The sequence below is a fragment of the Vulpes vulpes genome, chromosome 6 (assembly GCF_048418805.1).
Source record: "Vulpes vulpes isolate BD-2025 chromosome 6, VulVul3, whole genome shotgun sequence".
In the NCBI taxonomy this organism is placed as follows: Eukaryota; Metazoa; Chordata; class Mammalia; order Carnivora; family Canidae; genus Vulpes; species Vulpes vulpes.
Window position 1 is genome coordinate 110,720,628 of NC_132785.1, and position 23,453 is coordinate 110,744,080.

General features: G+C 41.6%; 1 protein-coding gene across 2 annotated transcripts in view; it reads right to left on the bottom strand.

The window, feature by feature from the left end:
* The window catches only part of VIPAS39 (VPS33B interacting protein, apical-basolateral polarity regulator, spe-39 homolog), a 28,229-nt gene extending 4,882 nt beyond the window's left edge, over positions 1–23,347 (bottom strand). Inside the window, exons 1-19 of one of the 2 annotated variants that reach the window (XM_025996428.2) lie at positions 23,219–23,347; positions 19,643–19,735; positions 18,881–18,983; positions 16,811–16,957; positions 15,954–15,992; positions 15,540–15,604; positions 14,774–14,830; positions 13,200–13,292; positions 12,269–12,302; positions 11,663–11,765; positions 10,206–10,233; positions 7,384–7,457; positions 5,182–5,257; positions 4,600–4,734; positions 3,514–3,555; positions 2,889–2,978; positions 1,565–1,651; positions 889–978; positions 372–476 (exon numbers count right to left, since the gene is read on the bottom strand). In XM_025996428.2, the coding sequence (XP_025852213.1) occupies positions 372–476; positions 889–978; positions 1,565–1,651; positions 2,889–2,978; positions 3,514–3,555; positions 4,600–4,734; positions 5,182–5,257; positions 7,384–7,457; positions 10,206–10,233; positions 11,663–11,765; positions 12,269–12,302; positions 13,200–13,292; positions 14,774–14,830; positions 15,540–15,604; positions 15,954–15,992; positions 16,811–16,957; positions 18,881–18,983; positions 19,643–19,735 (1,461 nt within the window). In that variant the 5' untranslated portion in view covers positions 23,219–23,347. Of the gene's footprint in view, positions 1–371; positions 477–888; positions 979–1,564; positions 1,652–2,888; positions 2,979–3,513; positions 3,556–4,599; positions 4,735–5,181; positions 5,258–7,383; positions 7,458–10,205; positions 10,234–11,662; positions 11,766–12,268; positions 12,303–13,199; positions 13,293–14,773; positions 14,831–15,539; positions 15,605–15,953; positions 15,993–16,810; positions 16,958–18,880; positions 18,984–19,642; positions 19,736–22,565 lie in introns of both variants that reach the window. The other variant, XM_025996429.2, reaches the window with a different exon arrangement.
* Positions 23,348–23,453: the final 106 nt, after the last annotated feature.

Here is a 23,453-nt window from a genome sequence, read left to right on the forward strand (position 1 = left end):
TCCACTTATTTCCAACAGGTAGGTCATACCTGGCCCCAGAAAACTACCACCTGGATATTATGAATCTGCAGCATTGTTTCCATACTCCCTGGACTAGTACCTCCTACCTGCTATGTTTAATGATCACCAGGATGCTATGTGAAGTCTCAGCCTAAGGTTCCCAGATTACCCCAGGATCATCACACATCTTAGGAGTAATTTCTGCTGTTCAAAGCAGTGCTTTAGATCCTTAGGCTCACAGAAGATTCTTGTATCCATGACACTCAACAAACTGTGACCCCATGCAGGCCTTGGGAATATATACTTGGTGATACTGTGAGTATGGGGACTGTCTCCTGGGACTACTGGAGGAGTAAGCTGTAGCTGCTCACCGAACTATTCAGAATGGCATCAATCTTCTCCTCCTCCGCAGATCCTTTATCCACCTTACTCCTGTACGCTAGCAACTGCTGACGATCCTTCAGGTCCCGGCAAGTCTGTACACCAACAGACACAATAAAACCTCCAATCAGCCTTCTCTACGAGGGCCTTTTTCTTTCTGCCACTTCCAACATTGGGTCAAGGTTCCAGGAGAGGCTGAGAGGTTATAGTGGGATGACAGTGGGGTAAAGCACCTACAGAACTTCTTACTGAAGAGAAATCTACAGAGCTTATGTGGCTGGATTCAGTTCTATAAATTTTGTGAGTACAACATATAAAAGCAAAGAGCTATCAGTCAAAGGGCTGGGAAAATAACACAAGAGAACTGGTCTCCAACTGATTCTTGCCAGATCATTTTGTCTATTAAGTCTAAATTGAAAGCACCTCAAGATCTAGGGCAGAGAATATCATAATCCCCCACTCTCCATTAAGGGTTTAACTCAGGGTTCTTATTTCTTAGGGACTCACATCAATGACGACATCATGGCATTTGAACTTGGTGGCTAAGTTCAACTTTGTGTCCACATCTTCCACCAGATTAACATACTCTTGTAATATCTATGGGAAAAGATACTTCTGAGTAATGACTCCCAGACCCATAAAACAAGGAGCTCTAAAAAGAAGACAACAAAAATCTTGAGGAAGGCAAAAGCTTCCTATCTCGTGTCTACAATTCTCATGATCAACCATAGGACTAGTTCTGCAATGGGAATGAGGTGGACTGTATGCAGTACTTCCACGCTCACCCAGGAGAGATGGGAAGAGCCCACCCCCACCTTACCCTACAGCTAGATACCCAGGCAAACAACAGATGTGCTCTAGATCTGATCCAGTGCTATGCTCATTGTTCCTCAATGTCCTTTCTCAATGAGCTCTCCTTTTCAATCATTTGAATAATATGTCAGTGCTTCACACAGGCTAACCACAGTAGATGCTCCTCAAAGAGGGGCAGTCTGGGATTGCTTCTGAAGGGCAGAGGAGAACTTCCCTCTCTGGCCTTTTCTATCTCAAGGTCAACTACAGCCTTTTTGTTATCTTGCAGCTAAGACCAGAGCAGGTCAAGTCTCCCACCACTGACCAGTAAGAGTCTAAAAGGTAGGTCTCCTAGAGGATCCTGTACCCAATGCCCTTTAGGAGCTATTACCTGGACAGGGGCACTATTCTTGTGCAAAATTTCCACAACCCGATGGAAGCCAATGGGTGCTCTCTTCTTGGTGTAGCCCAGCCAGTTCTGAAAAGGGAAGATGCGGCAGCAGAAGCTAGGCAAGACAGACTCAACACACTTTGTGGCCATTCGTTTTACGGTCTGACTAGAATAACATGGTGGTGAGTGTGGATGGATGGGAGGTGGAAGACTGAGAAGTGAAGAGAGAGAAGTTTTTCAGAAAAGTCAAGAAATTATGAGGGTAGAAAGAGTCAGACATGTGAAATAAGTTCTTAGATCCACAGGTAGAAAAAAGTCTGTGAAATATGGCTAGATGAAATAAGTAATTTATTTTATAATACTTATAGTATCAACTTAATCTGGGTAGAAAAAATCCTATCTTCTATGTGTTTATATTTACATAAGGATATTTGTATATCATGAGGAAAAGTCTGGAAAACTAACCATTGAACTTTTAAGAGTGTTTGCCTTGCAGAAAGACTGAGACAGGAGCAGGTGGGCAATGAACAAGGAAATTCATGTAATTTGACTACGCTCTCACATAGTGTTTTTGATTTTGACACAGACATGTATTGCTTTGGTAGTCAATGTAGCTAAGTAAATAATTAACAACCACCACCACCACCACCAAAAAACAGGCAGGGGGCACCTGGTGGGTTCAGTAGGTAGAGCTTGCAACTCTTAATCTCAGGATCGTAGGTTTGAGCCTCATATTGGGTTTGGAGATTAAAAATAAAATTAAAAAAAAAAGCAAAACCCCAAACAACAACAAAAACCTAACAAAGGGTATAAACAAAACAAAAAAAAAAAATCAAACTCATAGAAGAAAGGATATTTAAAATATGACATGACAACCAATGCAAGATCCTTGATTAGATCCTGACAGCAAACACAAAAATAAACAAAAAGCTCTAAGAGCTGATTTGAATACAGACTATATATACAATGATATTACAATATTAATGTTAAATATCCTGAAAATGATAATAATATTATGGTTATAAATGAAATAACTGCTTAAGGAGAAGTATCATGATGTCTGCAACTTACTTTGCAAATGGTTCAGCAAAAGAAAAAAGAGCAAATATGGCAAAAATGTTAATAAATCAATGAATTAAGACTATTGGTATGTTTATCATACTATTCTTTCAACTCTTCTTTCAGTTTGACATTTTGGAAAACAAAAAGTTGGAGGAAAAAATGTAAACCAGTAAATAGAATGTGAGATTCCCATGAAGTATGGGGTAAAAAGATGATTATCTCCAAGGCCCCCGGTAGCACCAAACAGTTCCAGGGCACCCACCTTCGTGGTAAAGAGGGCATCAACATCATGCCAGGCTCGAAGCTTGGCGCGAGCAGCCAGGGCTGTCAGTACATACTGTTTGTCTGGAATCTAAAAAGCAGAGACCAGGGGAATTAATGAGTAGAAATGCCTCAGGGGAGAATTCTGGAAAAGACAGGCAAAAATATTCCCTGGTGTTGATTATGCCCCTTAAAATGCACAAATTTCTCAAGTCATCAAGAACCTTTTCACTCCCAAGCCCCCAACACTGCTGCAGGCCATTCAGTTAGTCTTCCCTCACTTCCCACAAACTCATTTTTTCTATTTCTTTTTTAAAAAAATATTTTAATTTATTATTCATGAGAGACACAGAGAGAGAGAGAGAGAGAGAGAGAGGCAGAGACACAGGCAGAGGGAGAAGCAGGCACCATGCAAGGAGCCCGACGCGGGACTTGATCCCAGGTCTCCAGGATCACGCCCCGGGCCGGAGGCAGCGCTAAACCGCTGAGCTACCTAGGCTGCCCTCGTTCTTTCTATTTCCAACCTTGAATATCAAGGGACTTCCCATGCAGGGTTATCAGGCAACATCCACTCCATGTAGTTACTCTCATACTACTTTACCAGACACTGACCAATTTATATCTACCTTAAATGTCTTCTTCAGGTTGACTGGACTGCTGAACGTCCCCTAGGATGAAGGTGGAGAAGGAATTTTACTGTTACTGACTTTCCCAAATACTACCCAACCTAACATTTTCTTTTTTTTTTTTATTAAAGATTTTATTTATTTATTCATAACAGAGAGAGAAAGAGAGTGAGAGGCAGAGACACAGGCAGAGGGAGAGGGAGAGAAGCAGGCTCCATGCAGGGAGCCTGAGTGGGACTCAATCCCGGGTCTTCAGGCTCATACCCCGGGCTGAAGGCGGCGCCAAACCACTGGGCCACTGGGGCTGCCCCCAACCTAACAGTTTCTTTCCACTACCTAGACATTGTACATTTTTCTCTGTAGCCACTTAAACCCAGAAGTTAATTTTTTTTTAAGATTTTATTTATTTATTCACGAGAGACACACACACACACACACACACAGAGACAGAGGCAAAAGGAGAAGCAGGCTCCATGCAGGGAGCCCAATGCGGGACTCGATCCCAGGACTGTGGGATCATGCCCTGAGCTGAAGGCAGATGCTCAACCGCTGAGCCACCCAGGCATCCCGAGAAGTTAATTTAAGAGACAAATTCCACCAGGTCTAACTGGATATCACCACAACTTGGCAAACAAGACTGGATTAATATATACAGTGTATTTCTCAATTTTATGCTAATCTATCACAAGATTGATCACACATTATAATCATTCCCACTATGATCATTAAAACTTGAACCTTTTCGAAACAATTTTTAAGTACCCACAAACACTTAACACCTTGCTGCTCTTCTTTATACCATGTGAATCCATTTGAAATTATGGACCTTTGAGCAGAACTCTGCAGGACCAGTACTGGAGAGACAATGTGCTAATGCCAGCATGCCAGCTCACCAGAAGCCACACAAACCCTTTTAAATCTCTTTTTCCCTGATGGCTCATCCTTTCTGAGGGCCAGGAAAGCTTCCAGGTGGACTTCCCCAAGAACTATACATACCCATCGTTAAGAGCACATTGAAATAACTGGCTTCAACCTATATCCCTCTTGTGCAGTGAGTGTGTGGGGTCTTTCACGTTTTGCCTATACCTCAGCCTCCGTGTAATGGTAGAAGCACGAGTAGAAAAGCGTTGTCACTAATGGCATGTTGAGGATAGAAGCTTTGCGGGGGTGCTTCCGAAAGATCTCAGTCTGTCCTGCTGATTCCAGATGTCGATCATTTGCCTGTAGTGAATGAACCAAGTGAAAAAAACAACAATGTCTGCAGAGTAGAAGCAGGAGAGAAACATTAAATGCTATAGCAGTCGTGCTTCCTATCCTAGGGAAGAAGCAAAGAAGGGAAAAAGAAACTGCCCAGGATAGACCAGGGGAGTTTAAAATCTGTAAAATGATGACAGATTCATGTTGAATGGAGGAAAACTGTAGAAGTAAGGATGAAACGAGAGTTCTGGGAGGGAGAGAAAACACACTTCCAGGTTAACTGCAAGTGAGAAGAAAAAGGATGCCTGAGAACAATGAAGGGAAAAGTGCTAACATATAAAGAGGAAATGAAAGACTCTTAGAGAATGTAACAGGAAATGACATATACGGCAGAGCATAGAGGTCTCCTAGATGCTGAATGGCACTGAGCACTGATATCGAAGCAGAAAATGTAGAGACAAGGAGTCTAACCTCAATAATGATCTGGCGTTCCAGGAGGGTATAATGGTCTTGAATATGTGCAGAATCTTCTGCTGAAAATGGCAAACTGGTAAAGAGCCAGAAGGTTAGTACCTCTTTCTCTACTGAAACAACAAACTCAACTAAACCAAATCACCACTGTAAGCATTAAAAGGCTCACGGCACTTCACAAATTTGATCCCAATGTACCTTTATAGCATCCCTGAAAGGCAGAGAGAGAGAAAGCAGAAAACAGAATAGACCTTTGGCTGGGATTTTGTATTTTAGGTTTTGCCAATTTAAGAGGGATCCTGAGAGGCATGGTGGGCTTAGTTGGTAGAGCATGGAACTCTTAATCTCAAGGCTGGGAGTTCCAGTCCCATGTCGGATGTAGAGATTACTTAAAAAAAAAAAAAAAAAAAAAAAAAACATAAAATCTGGAGCACCTGGGTGGCTCAGGCAGTTGGGTGTCTGCCTTCAGCCAAGGTCATGATCCCAAGGTCCTGGGATCGAGCCTCACATCAGGCTCCCTGATCAGTGGGGTATCTGCTTCTCCCTCTACCCCTCACTCGCCCCACTTCCTGCTTGTGCTCTCTGCTCTCTCTCTCTCTAATAAATAAATGAAAATCTTTAAAAAAATTAAAATAAAATCTTTAAAAAAAAAAAGAGGGATCCTGAAAGTCCACAAAATATATATAGTAATCAGTGGTTTTGCTGAGGAAGGAGTTAGAATCCTCTCACTGTGGGAGTTGGAATGTTTGACGAACACGTCACTTAGTGAGTGAATGAGCTTGGCTGACTGCCCATCATCCACAGTGAAGCACTGTGGTTCCTGTCCTGGCTTAATGTCAGTGCTTAACTCTACATAAGGGATACTTACATTTGTTAGGTATTTCTTTTTCTTAAAGCTTTTATCTATTTATTCATGAGAGACAGGCCGAGACATAGGCAGAGGGAGAAGCAGGCTCCATGCAGGGAGCCTGATGTGGGACTCAATCCCAAGACTCTGGGGTCACGCCCTGGGCCAAAGGCAGAAGCTCAACCGCTGAGCCACCCAGATGTCCCTTGTTAGTCATTTCTTATTGCAGAGATATAAGGTAAAATTAAATTACCAGGCATGGTGGTACATGTATAGATCGCTAAAGATCTCAGACATCTACACAGATATCAAGGATCCCATCTTCAACACTACATTTACACATGAAAAAGTTGAGGGACAAACAGTATCTTGCCTAAAACTCATACATGGTAAACCAAGATGTAAAGCTAGGAACCGAAGCCAGATTTTAGGCTTGCAGTTCACAGATCTCTCCTTTAAAAAGTGCTGCCTTAGTCCTGCACTCCAGTCACTCCTGGAAGATTTCTGAAACTCAGTTACACTATCCCAGATTAAGTGTGAGCCATAGCCAAGTTTTAGAAGAGATAAAGAGAAACAGCAATAGGTTTCAGTTACCTCACTAATCCAACTTTTCTCTTTTTCACCAGAGGCCACTATGACATAGCTCAGTATTTGGTAATGTTAAAATTAAGGATTACACGGACAAAGACAAATTTCTAAATATGAATCCTAGAATTCCTGTCCCATGAGGAATGACTAAAGCAACTGTGAATATTGAACTTGGATTAAGGCCTCCTGGGTAGATGCTCTGCATGTCTTGAAAGATAGAAGGAAGCAAGTTTCAGCTCAATATAACAAAGCATTTAACAATAATGAAGGTTGTCTGACAAAGAACAAGCTACTTCCAAGAGCAGTGAGTGCTCATCACTGGAGAATAGTATGTGGGGCTGTTTTTTACAGGGTCTTATATCCTGGATGAACACCTATGCTGAGTGAGTGGTTCTTGTGGTCTGGGGTCTCGAGGATCAGTAACCACTGAAAAGAACATGGAAGGTAAAGTGTTGCCAACCTTTTCAATATATAAAATCATAAAAAAAAAAGGGAGAGAGGGGAGGGGGAAAAAATCCCAGAACAAATGGCAGTCTTTCAAATTAAATTAACTGTAGAAAAAAACTCTTTAGATTGCCTTTATTTTTCTCAATTTACTACCCATCATTGAAAACGTATGCAATCACTGAATGAGACCATCTTTAATGATGTTTGTATGACCCACTGTTAACCTTTCCCTTCAACTGCCTATCCACTCCACCCTCATTTAGTCTCCTCAGTTCTCTGTGTAAGATTTATACTTAAAAACATTTCTCTCCCATACTTACCCAACGCAGGTCTTAAGAAATTCTTTTCGTTTCTCAGGGTCCTGAATGTTCAAGTGCTCACGGTAATGAGAGAGCTACAAAAAGAAAGAAAGAAAAAGAGAAGGGGGGCGGGGTTGAACTATTTTGTCTCCTTAAGGGTGAGGTAGCTATGTAAGTAGACTTTCCATCCTTAAAAACGTAATTCTTCATTATCAGAGATTCCTGTGGGTGTGGATAGGTGTGCACGTAGAGAGAGAGAGTAAAGAGTAATTCAAAATTGCTTTTTGGGGATGCCTGGCTGGCTCAGTAATTACAGCGTGTGACACTTGATCTCGGGGTTGTGAGTTCAAGCCCCACACTGGATGTATAGATGACAAAAAATTTTCAAGGGCACCTGGGTGGCTCAGTGGTTGAGTGTCTGCCTTTGGCTCAAGATGGGGTCCTGGGATTGAGTCCCACATCAAACTCCCTGCATGGAGCCTGCTTCTCCCTCTGCCTATGTCTCTGCCTCTCTCTCTGGGTCTCTCATGAATAAATAAATCCTAAAAAAAAAAATCTTCAAAATCACTCTTTGATTTATCTATAACTGCAATATCCAATACAGTAACTGATGCCCACATTTGGTTTACATTTACGTTTAAATTAAGTTAAACAATTCAGATCCTTAATTACAGTAGTCATTTTACCACATGACTAGTTGGACCATATCCAACAGCACAGATAAAGAATACTGCCATCATCGTGGGAAGTTCTATGGGAAGTTCAGTGCTGGCCTATAACAAAGCACTGAGTAGGCAAGCACCTAGCTTTACTTGGAAGCTTGGCTTTAGCCTCACTATTTAACTAAAACCAGCTTTTGCTTCACTAACCCTAACCTTAGCCTTTGAAAGGCCAAAGAATGAAATGCTTACTTCAACATTATTTTTGGCATCTTTGACCTTATAATCAATGATAGCATGGTCCTGTAAATATCTAGTAATTAACAACATCAGTAACATGAATAAGTCATGTCTTCTGATTCACTGTTGACACCTAAAGATTCACATTTAAATACTTACTATAGGTTCTACATATAACTCTGAAAGGAAATCTCCTTATGGGCTTTCTATTTTGGAATTCTAAAAAAAACCTGAGGTTTAAATCCTTATTTTTTTATTACAAGGGCTGACGAAATTAATGATGATCGTAAAAACTGCAATTTTATGTACAATTATTAAAAACTTGTCAAGAATTGAGGTGCCTTGGTGGCTTAGTCATTAAGCATCAACTCTTGGTTTTGACTCAGGTCATGATCTCAGGGTCCTGAGATCGAGCCCTGTGTTGGGCTCCATGTTCAGCACAGAATCTGCTTGTTCCTCTCCCTCTACTCCTCTTCCTCTCTCTCTCACATAAAGAAAATCTTAAAAAAAAAAAAAAAAAAAACTTCCGAAGAATTAAAAAATAAACAGATTGACAGTTAACATGAATATTAAGAGAATGAACTGGATTTAGGAAGGACACTATATCCTTTTAGAAACAAATGGATAAAAATGTAAATGATAATATAAAACAGAATAATAGAGATTATATCATAATCTAATCTAATCTTCATAAAATATCTGGCATATAACCAATCCTAGTATTAAAGTAATCTTTAGGAGCTATAATTAATTTTTATTGTTCAATTCCACTTTGGCCTTAAGTCTTTGAAGAAACTCCTACTTAGATAACCTTCCCGCTCTGAGGATAAACTGAAAACAGACTATTAGCTTTGACAATTCTGAAGTTTGTAAGGTTGGAAAACTCTATAAATTTATATACAACAACATGCATGATATATCACCTTCAATTAAAAAATAATAGAGAAAGGAATAAAATAAGAAAAAGTTTGAGGAAAATGAGTTACCCAAAACACATTTATTTTCACTAATCAAGCTTCAAAACAACAAACTTTGTAAGAATGCTGTATGAAGAAAATTCCTTAGTTTCAAATCTATGGAGATTAAAAGTGTAAACAAAAACCTTTTCCCAATGACTGCTACAGACTGCCAATCATTTTCAGTAGATTATGATAAAGGATTTCTGAGATTTTCCCATGCTTCAAATATTAAGTACAAGTTCCTTTTACAAAATGTTACTGAAAAACATTTTCCTAATTATATTCTGCTGTGCAAAGGTTAGCAAGATTATTAGACGTGCCAGCTGAATGTGAGTACTGATCTCACCACAAACATGTGTGCAGTGACCAAAGGAACAATCCTGCCATTGATGGTGCTAAGGAATTCCAACCCCTGCACAATAATGGCAAATTTTTAAAAGTGGATTTCTATAGTTTTAATAATATAATGAAATTTTTGGTACGATTTCAGCTTATACTTGTATTCCAGGAGTTTATTCTAAAATGGTAAAAATCTGCCAAAAATCTGTTTTAACACTCAATCACTGAGCTCTCCACCGAAATGTGTATTGGGTGCATCATCAGCTTGACCTATCCTCCTTCTTGGCCTCTATCTGGTTTCTCATCCCTCTTAGCTTACATTTTCCAGTATTAGAAGCCAAAACCCAAAAGCTCCTACAAACCAGGAACTGAAACAATTAGAAAATAAAAAACAAATTACAAATTGATCAGGCCAGTTTTTAGTCATTCAAAGAAATATTTATTCATAAGCCCAATCAAAAGAGCATATAAAAAGAAATAGTACATCATTTGGATTAAGTTTGTAGGCTTTCCAGATGCCTTTCTCTTCTGGATGCAATCAATACCAAGGAAGAATACTGTTAACTAGTCTGGGATCTCGGAGGCTGGGTTTTGGCTTAGATTTCTGTTAAACAGGTCCCCAACTGAAACAAAGGGCCACACTTACCGCAAGCTCTTCTGTTCTATCTAGGAACCTGGGGAGAAGCAGAAGGGAGCAGGGCATTTTTATCTATTGGCGTGTGGCAATATAACCTCACAAAATAGGGTAGCTGCTCTAGGAAAAACACAATTCAAATTCATTTGCCCTCATACGTGAATAAGCCCTCCTCTTCTTAAAAAGAATTTCTTTTACCAGTAACCTCTTGAAAACACATGGTGGATCAGATATCACTGTTCCCCTGACCGCTCTAGCTGAGTGAAAAGCAAGGACAAGAAAGATAACAGGTCTGACAGAAAGGTTCAGAGCCTCCACAAAACCTTGGCCCACGCAATCTTATAGATTTGAAAAGATTAAAGCACTCTTCTGTCAGTACAATCTTGGAAACAGATTTTCTATATTGTTCTTCGTTGTTTTCATGCATGGTGTAGAAAAGGGTTCTGTCTCTCCCAAAGGTGGTAAGGCCTTGGAGAATAAAGACTTTATCTTCTAATTCCTTCTTATTCTGAATGGACCGCTATAATGAAATCACTGGTTTGGCCTAGAGGTGATGCTTAATAGTCTTGTTGATCGGGAAGGGAAGGAGGAAATAGCCTGCCTCAATGAACAGGTCTTCTGCAAATTCCTGGCTAACTCTCTGTAATCTTGGCCCTGATCAGGTGAACTGCTTTCCCCACCTTTGTCTTTGGGGCAGCTCATCACTGTGCTGGTCACTGGATAACTGGAGTTACCTTGGACCAGATATCAGCCTCAAGAGGGGTTCCAACCCCTTCCCTGACACTGAAGAAAAGACATACTAGATATACAATTTAATCTACTGGCAGGGGAAAGGAAAGGAAAGGAAAGGAAGGAAAACATGGTAGAAGACACTCCCCTGTTCCAGGCCTCCAGCTGGTATGCCTACCTCTTGCCTTTCCACCTATTAGAAACCCTACCTAGTCTCAATTCCTAAACACTTCCATGAGCCTTTCCTTGCGTATCCAGACTGAAGATTTACTTGCTTATTCTGCTCTTCCATTGCATTTCTCACTAGCATCATTGGGAACCAAGTAATAAAAGATACCTTAATCTAGGTCTTTTATAATAAAATGCTTAAAAATATTAATAACACAGACTAGACATTACACTAAGTGCTTTCCCCACACTAACTCCTTATCTTCACAAGCTTTGAGGTAAGAATCCTCACTTCCATTGGAGAGGCTGGGTAACTTCCTCAACGTGACTCTATGAACTAAACGGTGGTGCCAGTATTCAATGCAATGCAGGTATGTTGGACCCCAGGGCCTGGTTCTTAACGATCTGCTACAGTATCATTTTATCACAGACTGAGCTGTATTATTAATTTTCCCATCATGTTTCATTATCTCACCTAACAGCAAAAATGGACCGTGTCTTCTCTCTTTGTATACTCCAGAGTGCTTTGAATAAAGTGTTCAGTAACTATAGACAAGATGATCAGTGCTTACCTGAAGAGGTCTAAAAGCAGCTTTTGATCCCCTATTTCTTTAAGGAAGTGAATGAGATGTCTCAAGGCAACCTGTCGCACTTCCAGCTCCCGGAAGAGGATCTCTGGCAGGCAGGCAGGAGTTAGGTGGGGAAAGATTAAAGCCTATTACTCAACTGTGAAATTGGTCTCACTCCTCATTATTCCAAACAACTCCTCAAAGCTAATCGCAAGTGAGAAACAGCTTTTTATGGTACCCGGTCCTATGGCTCAATCCACTGCCAGCACACTCCATGGTCCAGGGCAACCCCTGGCCATTCAGGTGGCCTGTGGTTCTTACCAACAGAATCAGTAGGCACCTAGCATGGACTCTGATGTAAGTCCTCAAACCAACACAGCCATCTATCTGTCTAGTATATAGGGAGTCTCCAGTTGATGTAGTTATCACCCTACAGAAGGAACAACTGCCCTCAGAAATGAGATGGATACTCTGAACTCTTAGGCCACCCCAGCTGTCTCTGAAACAGAGCTGATGACAGTGAATTCTGTAGGAAAGCCACCAAGCCATTCTCCCTTCAAATGTAGCAGGCATCTCATTGACTGAAGATTTCTCTAAACATATGCTCACCTTTGCTCAGTGTCCTCTTCAGGAAGATCAGAACCTAGAGGAAAACGGAACAAAGAATAAATTTGACCGCTCAAACACAAAGCCTTGCTCTGAGCTCCTGATGTTTAGGAATGAGGTCAGCGACTCGTTCGGAATCTTGGCACGTCCAGACAACAGATTTCCCTCTGTGACAGAAGGACAGGTGACAGACATCTAGAATTGAGCTATGTCTAAGAGGAGTCCACCTGCCCATTCCCATACTGGCAAGAGACACTTCCCTCTGAGAGAGACCATTCTCACATACATCTCCCTCAAAAGACTCTTGTTGTTTTTGTTTTATTTTTATTTTTTTAAAGATTTTTATTTATTCATTCATCAGAGATACAGAGAGAGGCAGAAATGTAGGCAGAGGGAGAAGCAGGCTCCCTAATGCAGGAGCCTAATGCAGGATCTGAGGTCAGGTCCCGGGATCACGCCCTGAGCCAAAAGCCGATGCTCAACCACTGAGCCATCCAGCGTCCCATGTTTTTATTTTTTTTAAAGATTCATTTACTTATTTGAGAGAGAGCATGTGCATGCACGCATTCATGCACAAGCAAAGAGAGAATCTCAAGCAGGCTCCCTGCTGAGTGCAGAGCCCAATGTGGGACCCTGAGATCATGACCTGAGCTGAAATCAAGAGTCGGTTGCTCAACCGAACCACCCAAGTGCACCTCAGATTAGTTTTTAGAACAGAGTGGCCAAGTTGCAGCTTCTTGATTATAATTAAGACGTCCACATACAATACACTTCCTGCCAGCTAAACCTCAGAGCATGTATTACTGAGAATCCTACACTTCAAGAAGAATTCAAGATCTCTACTAGACATTTAACTTGAAATGTTACAGTTCTATTCTGATTGGACTTTGAGAAACTACAATTAAGCAAACAACAAACAAAACCCACAACTTACTGCAGTAATTACGTTTCCATCATGCATGCTTACTGCTTCCTCCAGGAGCTGTAGCTTGTCCTGTAAGGAACGGAATCTTTCTAGTGAGCAGACCTGGGAGAAGAAGAACAGAATTAGTGTGCAAGGAAGTCCTAAGGTCCTGATGGAGTCTTGCCAAACCCAAAGGGCAGAGATCACTTCCCCTCTTTTTAATGAGGTATAATTTACATACAATAAAATCTACTAAGGGTAGAGTTCAGTGAGTTTGACAAGTACATATCAAATTCCATGCAACTACCACCACAATAAAGATATAGAACAACTCCATCATCCTTGTCAGCTTTGATGTCAACAGCCCCCTTCCATCCCTAGCTCCTAGCAACCACTCATCTTTCAGTCACTAAAGTTTTCCTTTTCTAGAATTTCAGGAATAGAATCATACAATACATACTCTTTTACATCTGACTTTTTTCTTAAGATTATTTATGAATTTATTCATGAGAGACACAGAGAGAGAGAGAGAGCTAGAGACACAGGCAGAGGGAGAAGCAGGTTCCTTGTGGGGAGCCTGATGTGGAACTCAATTCCAGGACCCCAGGATCACGCCCTGAGCCAAAGGCAGACCCTCAACCACTGAGTCACCCAGGCGTCCCTTTTACATCTGACTTCTTTCACTTAGTATCATATTTCTGAGAGGAATCTAGATGTTGTGGTGAGTACTACACTGATTCGCCGGTAAGTAGTTTTCATTGTATGGACATACCACCATTTATCCATTTACCTACTAAAGGATATTTGGGTTATTTCCACTTTGGGGGCTATTATGAATAGGGCTGTTGTGAATACTGTGTACAAAATTTTTTTTTTTTTTTTAGATTTTATTTCAGAGACAGAGCAAGAGCGAGTGAGCGAGCGAGAGAGCTCACGCATGTGAGCATGCACATGGGGGGGAAGGACAGAGGGAGAGGGACAAGCAGACTCCCACAAAGCACACGCCTGATGCAGGGCTCAATCCCAGGACACTGAGATCATGATCTGAGCTGAAACCAAAGTCAGACACTCAACCTACTGAGCTGAGCCATCCAGGTTGCCCCGGTGTATGAACGAGTCTTTGAGCATACGTTTTCACTTATCTTGGATTGTAAATGTCTAGCAATAAAATTAAGTGTATGTTTAACTTCGTAAGAAGCTGCCAGACTATTTTCCAGAGTAGTTTTCACATTTCACCTTTTGTACTTTCAGTGTATGAGAGGTCTAGCTCCTTTACAGCCTCCCAATGTTTGGAATGATATTTTTAAATTTAGCCATTCTAGTGGCTGTATAGTAGTATCTCACAGTTTTAATTCACATTTTCTTAATGACTATTGATGTAGAGCATCTTCCCAAGTGCTCTCTGGCTATTCATGAACTTCTTGTGATATAACTGGTTAAATCTTATGCCAAGTTTTTTATTTGGGTTACCTTCTTATTAAAGATAATCATTATTGTTTATGTATTCTGGATAAATATCCTTTATGATATATGTATTTTGCAAATAGATTTCTCCAGCCATAATGGTTTTTCCCCACAAGAACACTTTCTCTAAGTGGCCTTACCTTGCCCTTCCGAAGACGTCGCACTGTGTCACTGGGGCTCCAGTCATTGCTGTAATCCTGCAATATTAGCAACACATGAATCTCAGGAAGTTAAGGGATCAGAATTATCAGTATGCCAGCTTCTCACCTTAAACTCATTTTTATTCTCTGATGTGGAAATATTTTGTGAGAGAGAATGGAAGAAAAAAAAGTGAAGAACAGGAATGGTCTCATTCTGAGTTTCTGAAGGAATTAGAACAGGGACAATTCAGGCAAGAAGAGATGGATCAAAGAAGGAAAGAATTGAATGACAAAACCCTATGCCTCCTGATTCAGGACTTCATTCCCTAGATACAATTAGTCGCATCTGGGGATTCTAATTAATGGCTTTGCAGACAGAAGGAAGAGGAAGACGTGTTCCTCTTCTGGACTTATGATACAGTTTCTTCCTTAGGAATCAGCTTGCTTTGTTATGTGCTTCTTGGGAATACGAGCTCCACTGAGCTTCCAGACCACAGCAATGATCAAAAGTTTCAAAGTACTGCCTCCCAAAACCAGTACAATGGGTAAGGAAAGTGTGCTAAGACAGAATCAGAAAAATAGATTTTGAGTCCCACTTCTACCACTTCATAGCTATGAGACCCAGAGCAAGCACTGATATTTAGATATCCAGTATTCTTGTCTACAAAAAAGTTAAAACAATAGCTGCTCAAAAAGTTGGGAAGATCAAGCAAGATAATACAAGTCAAAGTGCTTTGAACTGTGTAAAGTGTAAGATATGACTCACCCTGTACTCCCCCTTGGGTCTGCCCAGCTCTGGAGCATAGCTTTTGGCAGGTGCATCTGACAAAGCTGAAAAAGAACAGGCAGCTGGCTCAGAAGGACCACCTTCATGTCAATCCTTTTCTCTACTGCTTCCTTCTCACACACACCTTTTTGACTTGTGAGGTTCCCAGGCATCTTTATGGCCCAAAGTAGACCTCAGCTCCTCCCCAAAGACAGCATCCCTAGAAATCACCCCTTGCTTCTATAGCCAGAATGATCTTGACCTCCTTCCTCAGTATCAGAAAATTTCTCTAATAATGGTGCTAGATTCAGAAGAAATTTCATCTAATTACCACCTGTCCCCATGACTCCCCAGACTGTACCCCATATCAGTAACATCTCCCACAGCAATCAAGAGCAGAGGGTTAATGCTTACCATCAGAAAGGGACTGGAAACTTCCAGGTCTAGTTCTCCCTGAAGGTAAAGAACACATAAGGGAAGAACCATTTCAGAGCTGGTTCTATGCAGTATGTATAGAACCTTTTTTATGCAATATGGGAACTCGAGGCTTAAAAAAAAAATTGCATTCAACTTTAGAAATTTGAGATGCCATGAAAAACATAGGGAGGAAAATTTTTTTAATTGTGGTAAAATATACGTGACATGCACTTTGACATTTTTTGCCATTCTTAAATGTGGTTCAGTGGTACTGAGTACATTCACACTGTATAATCATCACCAGTATACATCTCTGGAACTTTCTCATCATCCCAAACTGAGATTCCGTACCCATTAAACAGTAACTCCCCATTCCTCCTTACCTCCAGCCCCTGGTGACCACTATTTTACTCTCTTTATGAACCCGACTACTCTAGCTATCTTCTAGAAATGGAATCATACAGTATCTGTCCTTGTATGTCTGGCTTACTTTTTTGAAGGAACTGCCATCCTGTGCCCCACAGTGGCTGTATCATTTTATATTCTCACTGGCAGTGCACTGGGATTCCCAACAGCAATGCACGGGGGTAGGCAGGAATTCTGACCCAGGAAAATTTATTCAAAACTTGCCAACACAGCTAAAGTCAGTTTTGTTCACGTTCCTGAAACCCAGTCCCATCCCTCTGAATTTCTCTCTCATTGCTCCCACTTCTAATCCCCAACTGCCAGCTCCAAAGATAATTCTTTATCTGCCAATAATCTTTTTCTTCCAGAGTAAATAAAAATTATAGCCTGAGTGGTTTTTTGAAAAGAGAAAACAAGGACTCTCTGTCCCTTTAACCAGTGTTCTTTACCTCTAAAAAAGCTGCTCAGGGAGTAAGTAGAAGTAGGTTTGGGTAGTTGTGTATAGGTGGAGAAGCTATTTCGGCTCTTTAGCTGTTCACGCCCCTCCTGGCTTGACCCACTATTTCCAGCAGTCTCTTTGATGGACCATGAGATACCTGTGAGATAATAGGAACTAAATCAATGATTCTCATTCATAATAATTCTCGACATTCAGCATTCTGACAAACACTAAAAGTTTTTCACCAGAGGCCCTGGTCCCTTATTGCCTTGGACTTAAAAAATTGGGGCAGGGAGGAAGGATAAAATCAAATAGAATTAATCAACAGAAAAAAGAACAAAGGAAATCAATAAACGGATCACAGAAATTCAAGTGGCTGTTAAACATATAAAAAGATGCTCAAGCTCACACTTAATAAGAGAATTACACAAAGTAAAGTACATTGAGATACTACAGGCCCCTATAAGATCGGCAAAGATCTGAGGCTTCTGGGTGGCTCAGATCATGATCCCGGAGTGATGGGACTAAGCCTGCATTGGGCTCCTGCTCAGCAGGGAGCCGGCTTTTCCCTCTGTCCCTCCATCCCTCGCCCTCACCCTGGCCCTATCTCTCTTATGCTCTGTCTCTCTTACTCTACACTCTCTCTCCCACAAGTAAAATTTAAAAAAAAAAAAAAAAAAAAAAAAAAGAACTTAAAAAAAAAAAAAGATTGGCAAAGATCCAAAGTTTGGTAATACTCTGTTGGTAAGGCTGTGGGGAAATGGGAACACTCAAACATTGCTGGTGGGAGTACACTGGTGCAACTCTTGTGGAGAACAATTTGGCAATATCTACGCCATGCAGATGCAAATACCTCTGCCAGTGGTTCCACTCTAAAAATTGACTTTTCAAAAAAAATAAAAACAAAAATAAAAATTGACCTTTCATGTACTCATATTGGACAAAAAACAAGGTTATTGATAGCAATATAAACAAGGAGAGATTGGAAACAATCTAAAGTTCATCAAAAGTGATAAAATAAGTTATGGGAAATCTACACAATGTAATGCTATGCTGCTGTTTTAAAAGAGAAAATGAGAAACTTCTTAATGTACTGATATAGAAAGATCTCCAAACTATATTGCCAAGTGAAAACAGCAGGGTATAAAGCATGCTACCACTGGTGTAAAAAAGGGAATAAGAATGCATATTCCTATATGCATTTCCAAATGTAAAAAGAATCTTTAGTTGAAACAGAAGAAGGAAACAACAGCAGTGTTTTGGGATAGAAGGGACTAAGAATAGTAGATGCAGGATAGTGTGGGAGGGAAACTACACCGTATGCCTAAAATATTTGATTTTTAAATCCTGATGGTATTTCCTATATTAAGAAAATTTTTTAAAATATTCTTAAAAATCAGATGGATTCTGCAAAGGTGTTAACTGGTATTATAAGACAGCTAGACAGCGAGATCCAGTGGCTAAGGAAGTCAGTCCTGCCAGCCAGTTAATTTTTTTTTTAAGATTTATTTATTTATTCACAAGAGATAGAGAGAGAGAGAGATAGGCAGAGACACAGGCAGAGGGAGAAGCAGGCTCCTCACAGGGAGCCCAATGTGGGACTCGATCCCAGATCCTGGGATCACTCCCTGAGCCAAAGGCAGACACTCAACCACTGAGCCACCCAGGCGTCCCCTGCCAGCCAGTTAAGAGCAATTAAGCCAGCAGTTCCAAATATGACTGACTATTAGAAGCACTTGCAGTACCTATTGCAAATTAAGACCCCACTCCACCCTTATCCCCAAGACCTACTGAATCATTCTCTGAAGTAAATCCTAGGAACCTAACAAGCACCCCAAGTGAGTCTGAAACAGCCAGCCAAGCATTAGCCTCAGGATGGCAGACCTAGAGAGCCATATGGAAACTACTGCTGTTTTTTCCTCAAATTTCTTCTGGGGTTAAATTTCCAAATGTATGTTCATCTAAAAACAGTCTACCCTCCTTCCCCTTCCTGACAAGCACTGAGGAGACAAGCAAGTGGGGTCTTCATAGTGACAAGAACCCTGAATATCAATCCCTTCCTACAGCCTCCTCTACTTACTTCCCACAGGTTCCCCACTCCAGCTGACTCTCTCCAGGTCATCGTCATCCTCATCATCCACGAAGTCACGAAGACTATTCACTGCTCTCTTGGATTCCTTTAACTGCAGAGGGATATAAGGCAGGGCACTCAGGCAATCACTACTTCTCACCTCTCTGACAACCAAGAAGGCTGAGCAATTGAGATTTAAAGATGGCCAACATTTCACCCTCTGCAATTGAAAGCCTAGCCTGCTAGATATTTGCCAAGAAAAAAACATTGCTTTTTAGCCAACATTGCAGTCCAGTGGCAAGAGTTAGAAGGTATCAAAGCTGTTTTTAAGTTCTGATCATATACCTGGCAATGACTTGCTGTGTAAGCCTAAGTTTATCCATTTCTCCAAAAATAAATCCATTTCCCCATTTGTAAAACAGATGCAATAAAGAAGCAACTTTCAATCCAGTTCATCATTCAATCATTCAAAAATAACAAATTATATCACATAATAAAAGACTTGGGGTTCTGGGGAGAAAAAAGAAACTGAAAGGAATAAATCACCTTAAGCATAAAAGTAAGAAGAGCAGAGAGTTGGTTTTTACAATCCTTCTGACTCTTTTTCGAAGGCTCTTCTCTATGAAGATTTTTCTGAAGATCTGACCCAAAACAATAGAGCCCAATAGAGACACAGTCAAAAGCCAGGTTCCCAAGGATGTAAGGAGAAGGAATTTGAGAGTGGCACTGTGGCGGAGGTGTGATCTGCAGTAACTGTTCATGAAAACCTACCTGTGAGAGCTCATCATCTTCATCATCAAAGGTGAAAGCCTTGAACTTGGAGCTGTTCCAATACTCTTCTTCGTCACCCTTTGTCCGATTCATCTAGAGCGAGAATAAGACATGTATTTGTCCTTTCCTGGACTGCTTTCAAAAGAGCTCCAAAAGCTTTAGGTTCCTTCACCACAAACTCTGCCTCCCACCCCATCCTGCAGTAATTGGAGATATTTAAAAGAAGCTGAGAAAGCAAATACTAAATCTGTCTCATAAAATCAGATCATTGGGTCTCCAACTGATCAAACCAGAGTTCTGATCCTCTAATTACCCACAAGGAGTCATTCATTCCTAGAACACCTACTCTGTTCAAGACACTCTCTCAGGTGTTGAGGGATGTTTACAAAATGCAAGACACAGTCCCTCTTCTGAAGGACCCTACAACAGAACTGGAGTATTTAGCATCGATACATATAAGGGTAATAGCACAAAACAAGCATGAGTTATAAGGACACATCACAAGTTTTGCTGAATATACAAGATCAATCAAAGCATCAACAAAACAGATGATAACTGCATTCATGTATTATTCAACATATATTGAGTGCCACCTTGGAGGCACTGTTCTAGGTTCCAGAAATACTGCAATGAATAAAACTGGCAAATATCACGCTCTCATCTCTCTCTGACTTGAGACTTAATCTCATGACCTGAACCGAAATCATGAGTCAGTCACTTAACCGACTAAGCCACCCAAGTGTCCCCATTGAAGCTTCTGATGGCCCTTAACATACTCTAGATACTCCTCCACCTGTAATGGGGTTAACATCCTAATAAATATAACATAAGTTGAAAATATCCTACCCGGAAAATGTTAAACGGCACAGCTTAGTCTATCCTACCTCAAACGTGCGCAGAACATTTACATCAGCCTATCGTTGGGCAAAATCATCTAATACAAAGCCTATTTCATAATAAAGTATTGAATATCTCATGTAATTTATTGACTGCTGCACTGAAAGTGAAAAACAGAATGACTGGGCAGCCCGAGTGGCTCAGCAGTTTAGCGCTGCCTTTAGCCCAGGGCCTGATCCTGGAGACCCAGGATGGAGTCCCATGTCAGGCTCCCTGCATGGAGCCTGCTTCTCCCCCTGCCTGTGTCTCTGCCTCTCTCTCTCTCATGAATAAATAAATAAAATCTTAAAAAAAAACAAAAAACAAAACAATGACTGCATGGGTGCAGAATAATTTAAATGTATCAGCTGTTTACCCTTGTGATCATGTGGCTGACTAGGAACTGTGGCTCACTGCTGCTGCCCAGCACTACAAGAGTATTGTGCTGTATATTGCCAGCCCAGAAAAAGATCCAAACTCAAAGTTCAAACTATGGTTTCTATTGAATGTGTATCACTTTTGGGGTCCCTGGATGGCTCAGTCGGTTAAGGGTCCATCTCTTGATCTCATCTCAGGGTCGTGAGTTCAAGCCCCGTGTTAGCTCCACACTGGGCCTGGAGACTACTTTAAAAAAAAAAAAAAAAGTATATGTATATGTGTATCACTTTCTTATCATAAAATTGAAAAATTGTAAGTCGAATCACTGTAAGCCAGGGAATCATCTGTGCTCTCGCTTACTGGCTCCTTTGTCTTCAGGAGATACAGGGATTGAAAGGTATGGTGGGAGTTTTCTGCTATCTGATCCCTTCGCATGGTAGACATCACTAATTGATTTCTACTGAACCCAGATGTAACTTAAAAATCCTTCTGTATATTTAAAGCCAAGTGAAGCTGGCAGATACAAGGAAATCATCCCTCACGGTGGGACAAGCACAAGCTTTATTTACAGCAGGTAGCTTTGAATTCAAATCTTGGTTTCCGGGATCCCTGGGTGGCGCAGTGGTTTGGCGCCTGCCTTTGGCCCAGGGCGCGATCCTGGAGACCCGGGATCAAATCCCACATCAGGCTCCCGGTGCATGGAGCCTGCTTCTCCCTCCGCCTGTGTCTCTGCCTCTCTCTCTCTCTCTCTCTGTGACTATCATAAATAAATAAAAATTAAAAAAAAAAAATCTTGGTTTCCCAATTCTGAGCAAACTGCTTAAATAATTTTACTTCTAAACCTTGGAGAAAACGACATCCTACCTCACAGGACCGCAGTGAAGAAGAAAGAGGACTTAGGAAACACCTAGCAGAAAAGTAAATACTGAATGTCAATTCTTTCTGGTATGGGGAATTTTACTGACACCTTTCCATCTTGGTTTCCTTATCTGTAAAATGGGCATAACAATAGACACCTACCTTACAAAATTGTTTTAAGGCTTAAACTACTTAATATACGTAGAGCGTGTAGTGCCTGACACAAAATCAATGCTCAGTATTTTTAATAATAAAGTATCATGGTAATTAGAAAAAAGGTAATATTTATAAGCAATCCTAAAGATCTAAAAAAAAAAAAAAATTAATCTGACACCAAAATACTGAGAGTGGCTATCACAAACACTCAAGACCTGCATGGAGCACAGAAAGGTCCCCGGCACAGATGCCAACTTCTAGAGCGCTCGGTCATCCTCACAACAGCTCTGCAAACGTGGGCCTGGCAGATTCCATCTCTATTTCACTGACGAGGAATACGAGGCACAAAAGGATTAGGTACCAGCACCACTTTGCTAATTGCTCCTATAACCCAGGTTTCCCGGCTGCCGGATCCCTTCCACTCTGACACGCACGGCCCTTCTCTGTTTCACTCTAGGAAAAACTAACGCAGGTCATTGCTTCACTGCGGTAAACAAATATCTGTAAGTATCTACAAACCAGCATAGGATGTGTCTAACGAGCCCAGTAATCCACCAGAGAATTTCTGGAATCTTTTTAAATCACGCAACCGCAGGGGTGACACTTGACACCAATGCGTACCGCGAAGGCCCCATCAGAACCTAGCTTGCTTTACCTGTGCCAAGGAAGGAGATAAAGATCTGACGGCTCTAGAAGTTACAACGACCGGGTGCGATTATAAGAGTGACTGAAAGAGGTGCTTCAACATGATCCCAAGTACGCGGCAGAGGCTTGTCCCTATCGTCACCTGTTTACTGGGAGCCCACGAGACGGGGTAGCAAATCCAAGCACACAACAAAGGAAAACAGGCAGCGGCCAAAAAAAAAAAAAAAAAAAAAAAATCCACGACCGACACGTTCGCTGCTTCACAAACCAGCTCCCGGGACTCAGATCCAATTATTAACTTCTGAGCCAGGCTTATCCCTGTGAGGCCATGAACCAAGCCCAGGGAATGTGGGTTAACCGAGGAGGAGCCTCCGGGCGACCGCCCGGGAAGCCACGGGTCTACGGCAGTAGCCGGAGCCCGGCGGATCGCTGGCAGAGTGAATGATCCTTCAAAATCCAGTGTCCATTGGATTGGATTGGATTGGAATCCGTTTACAGTCCCAACCCCGAGCGTACTCGGTCGCTCCGACTGGAAGGGTCAGGCCGGGGCGGCGGGTGGGGAGGCGTCTAGGGACGCCCCAGAGCATAGGGGGGAACGGACAAGTTTGCGGAGACTCTGGAATCAGCTAGACCCGCGGCCCAAACGGCTTGGGACACCCTCACCTCTTCCACACCGAGCCCACCCTTTCGGGACGGCGTCAGACTCTCCCGCCGCTGGACCACCCTTCCCAGCCAGACTGAGCGGCATAGAAAACAGGCGGAAGCGAGCAGTCGCGGGGTGGAGCGGAAGGAGGGAACGTGAGTCAAGGCTGAGGCCGCAGGGCATGCTGGAAATTGTAGTTTTTCCGTCTCCACCGTCACGCTCGGTTCTGGACGTGACACAGGGCTCCTTGACTAC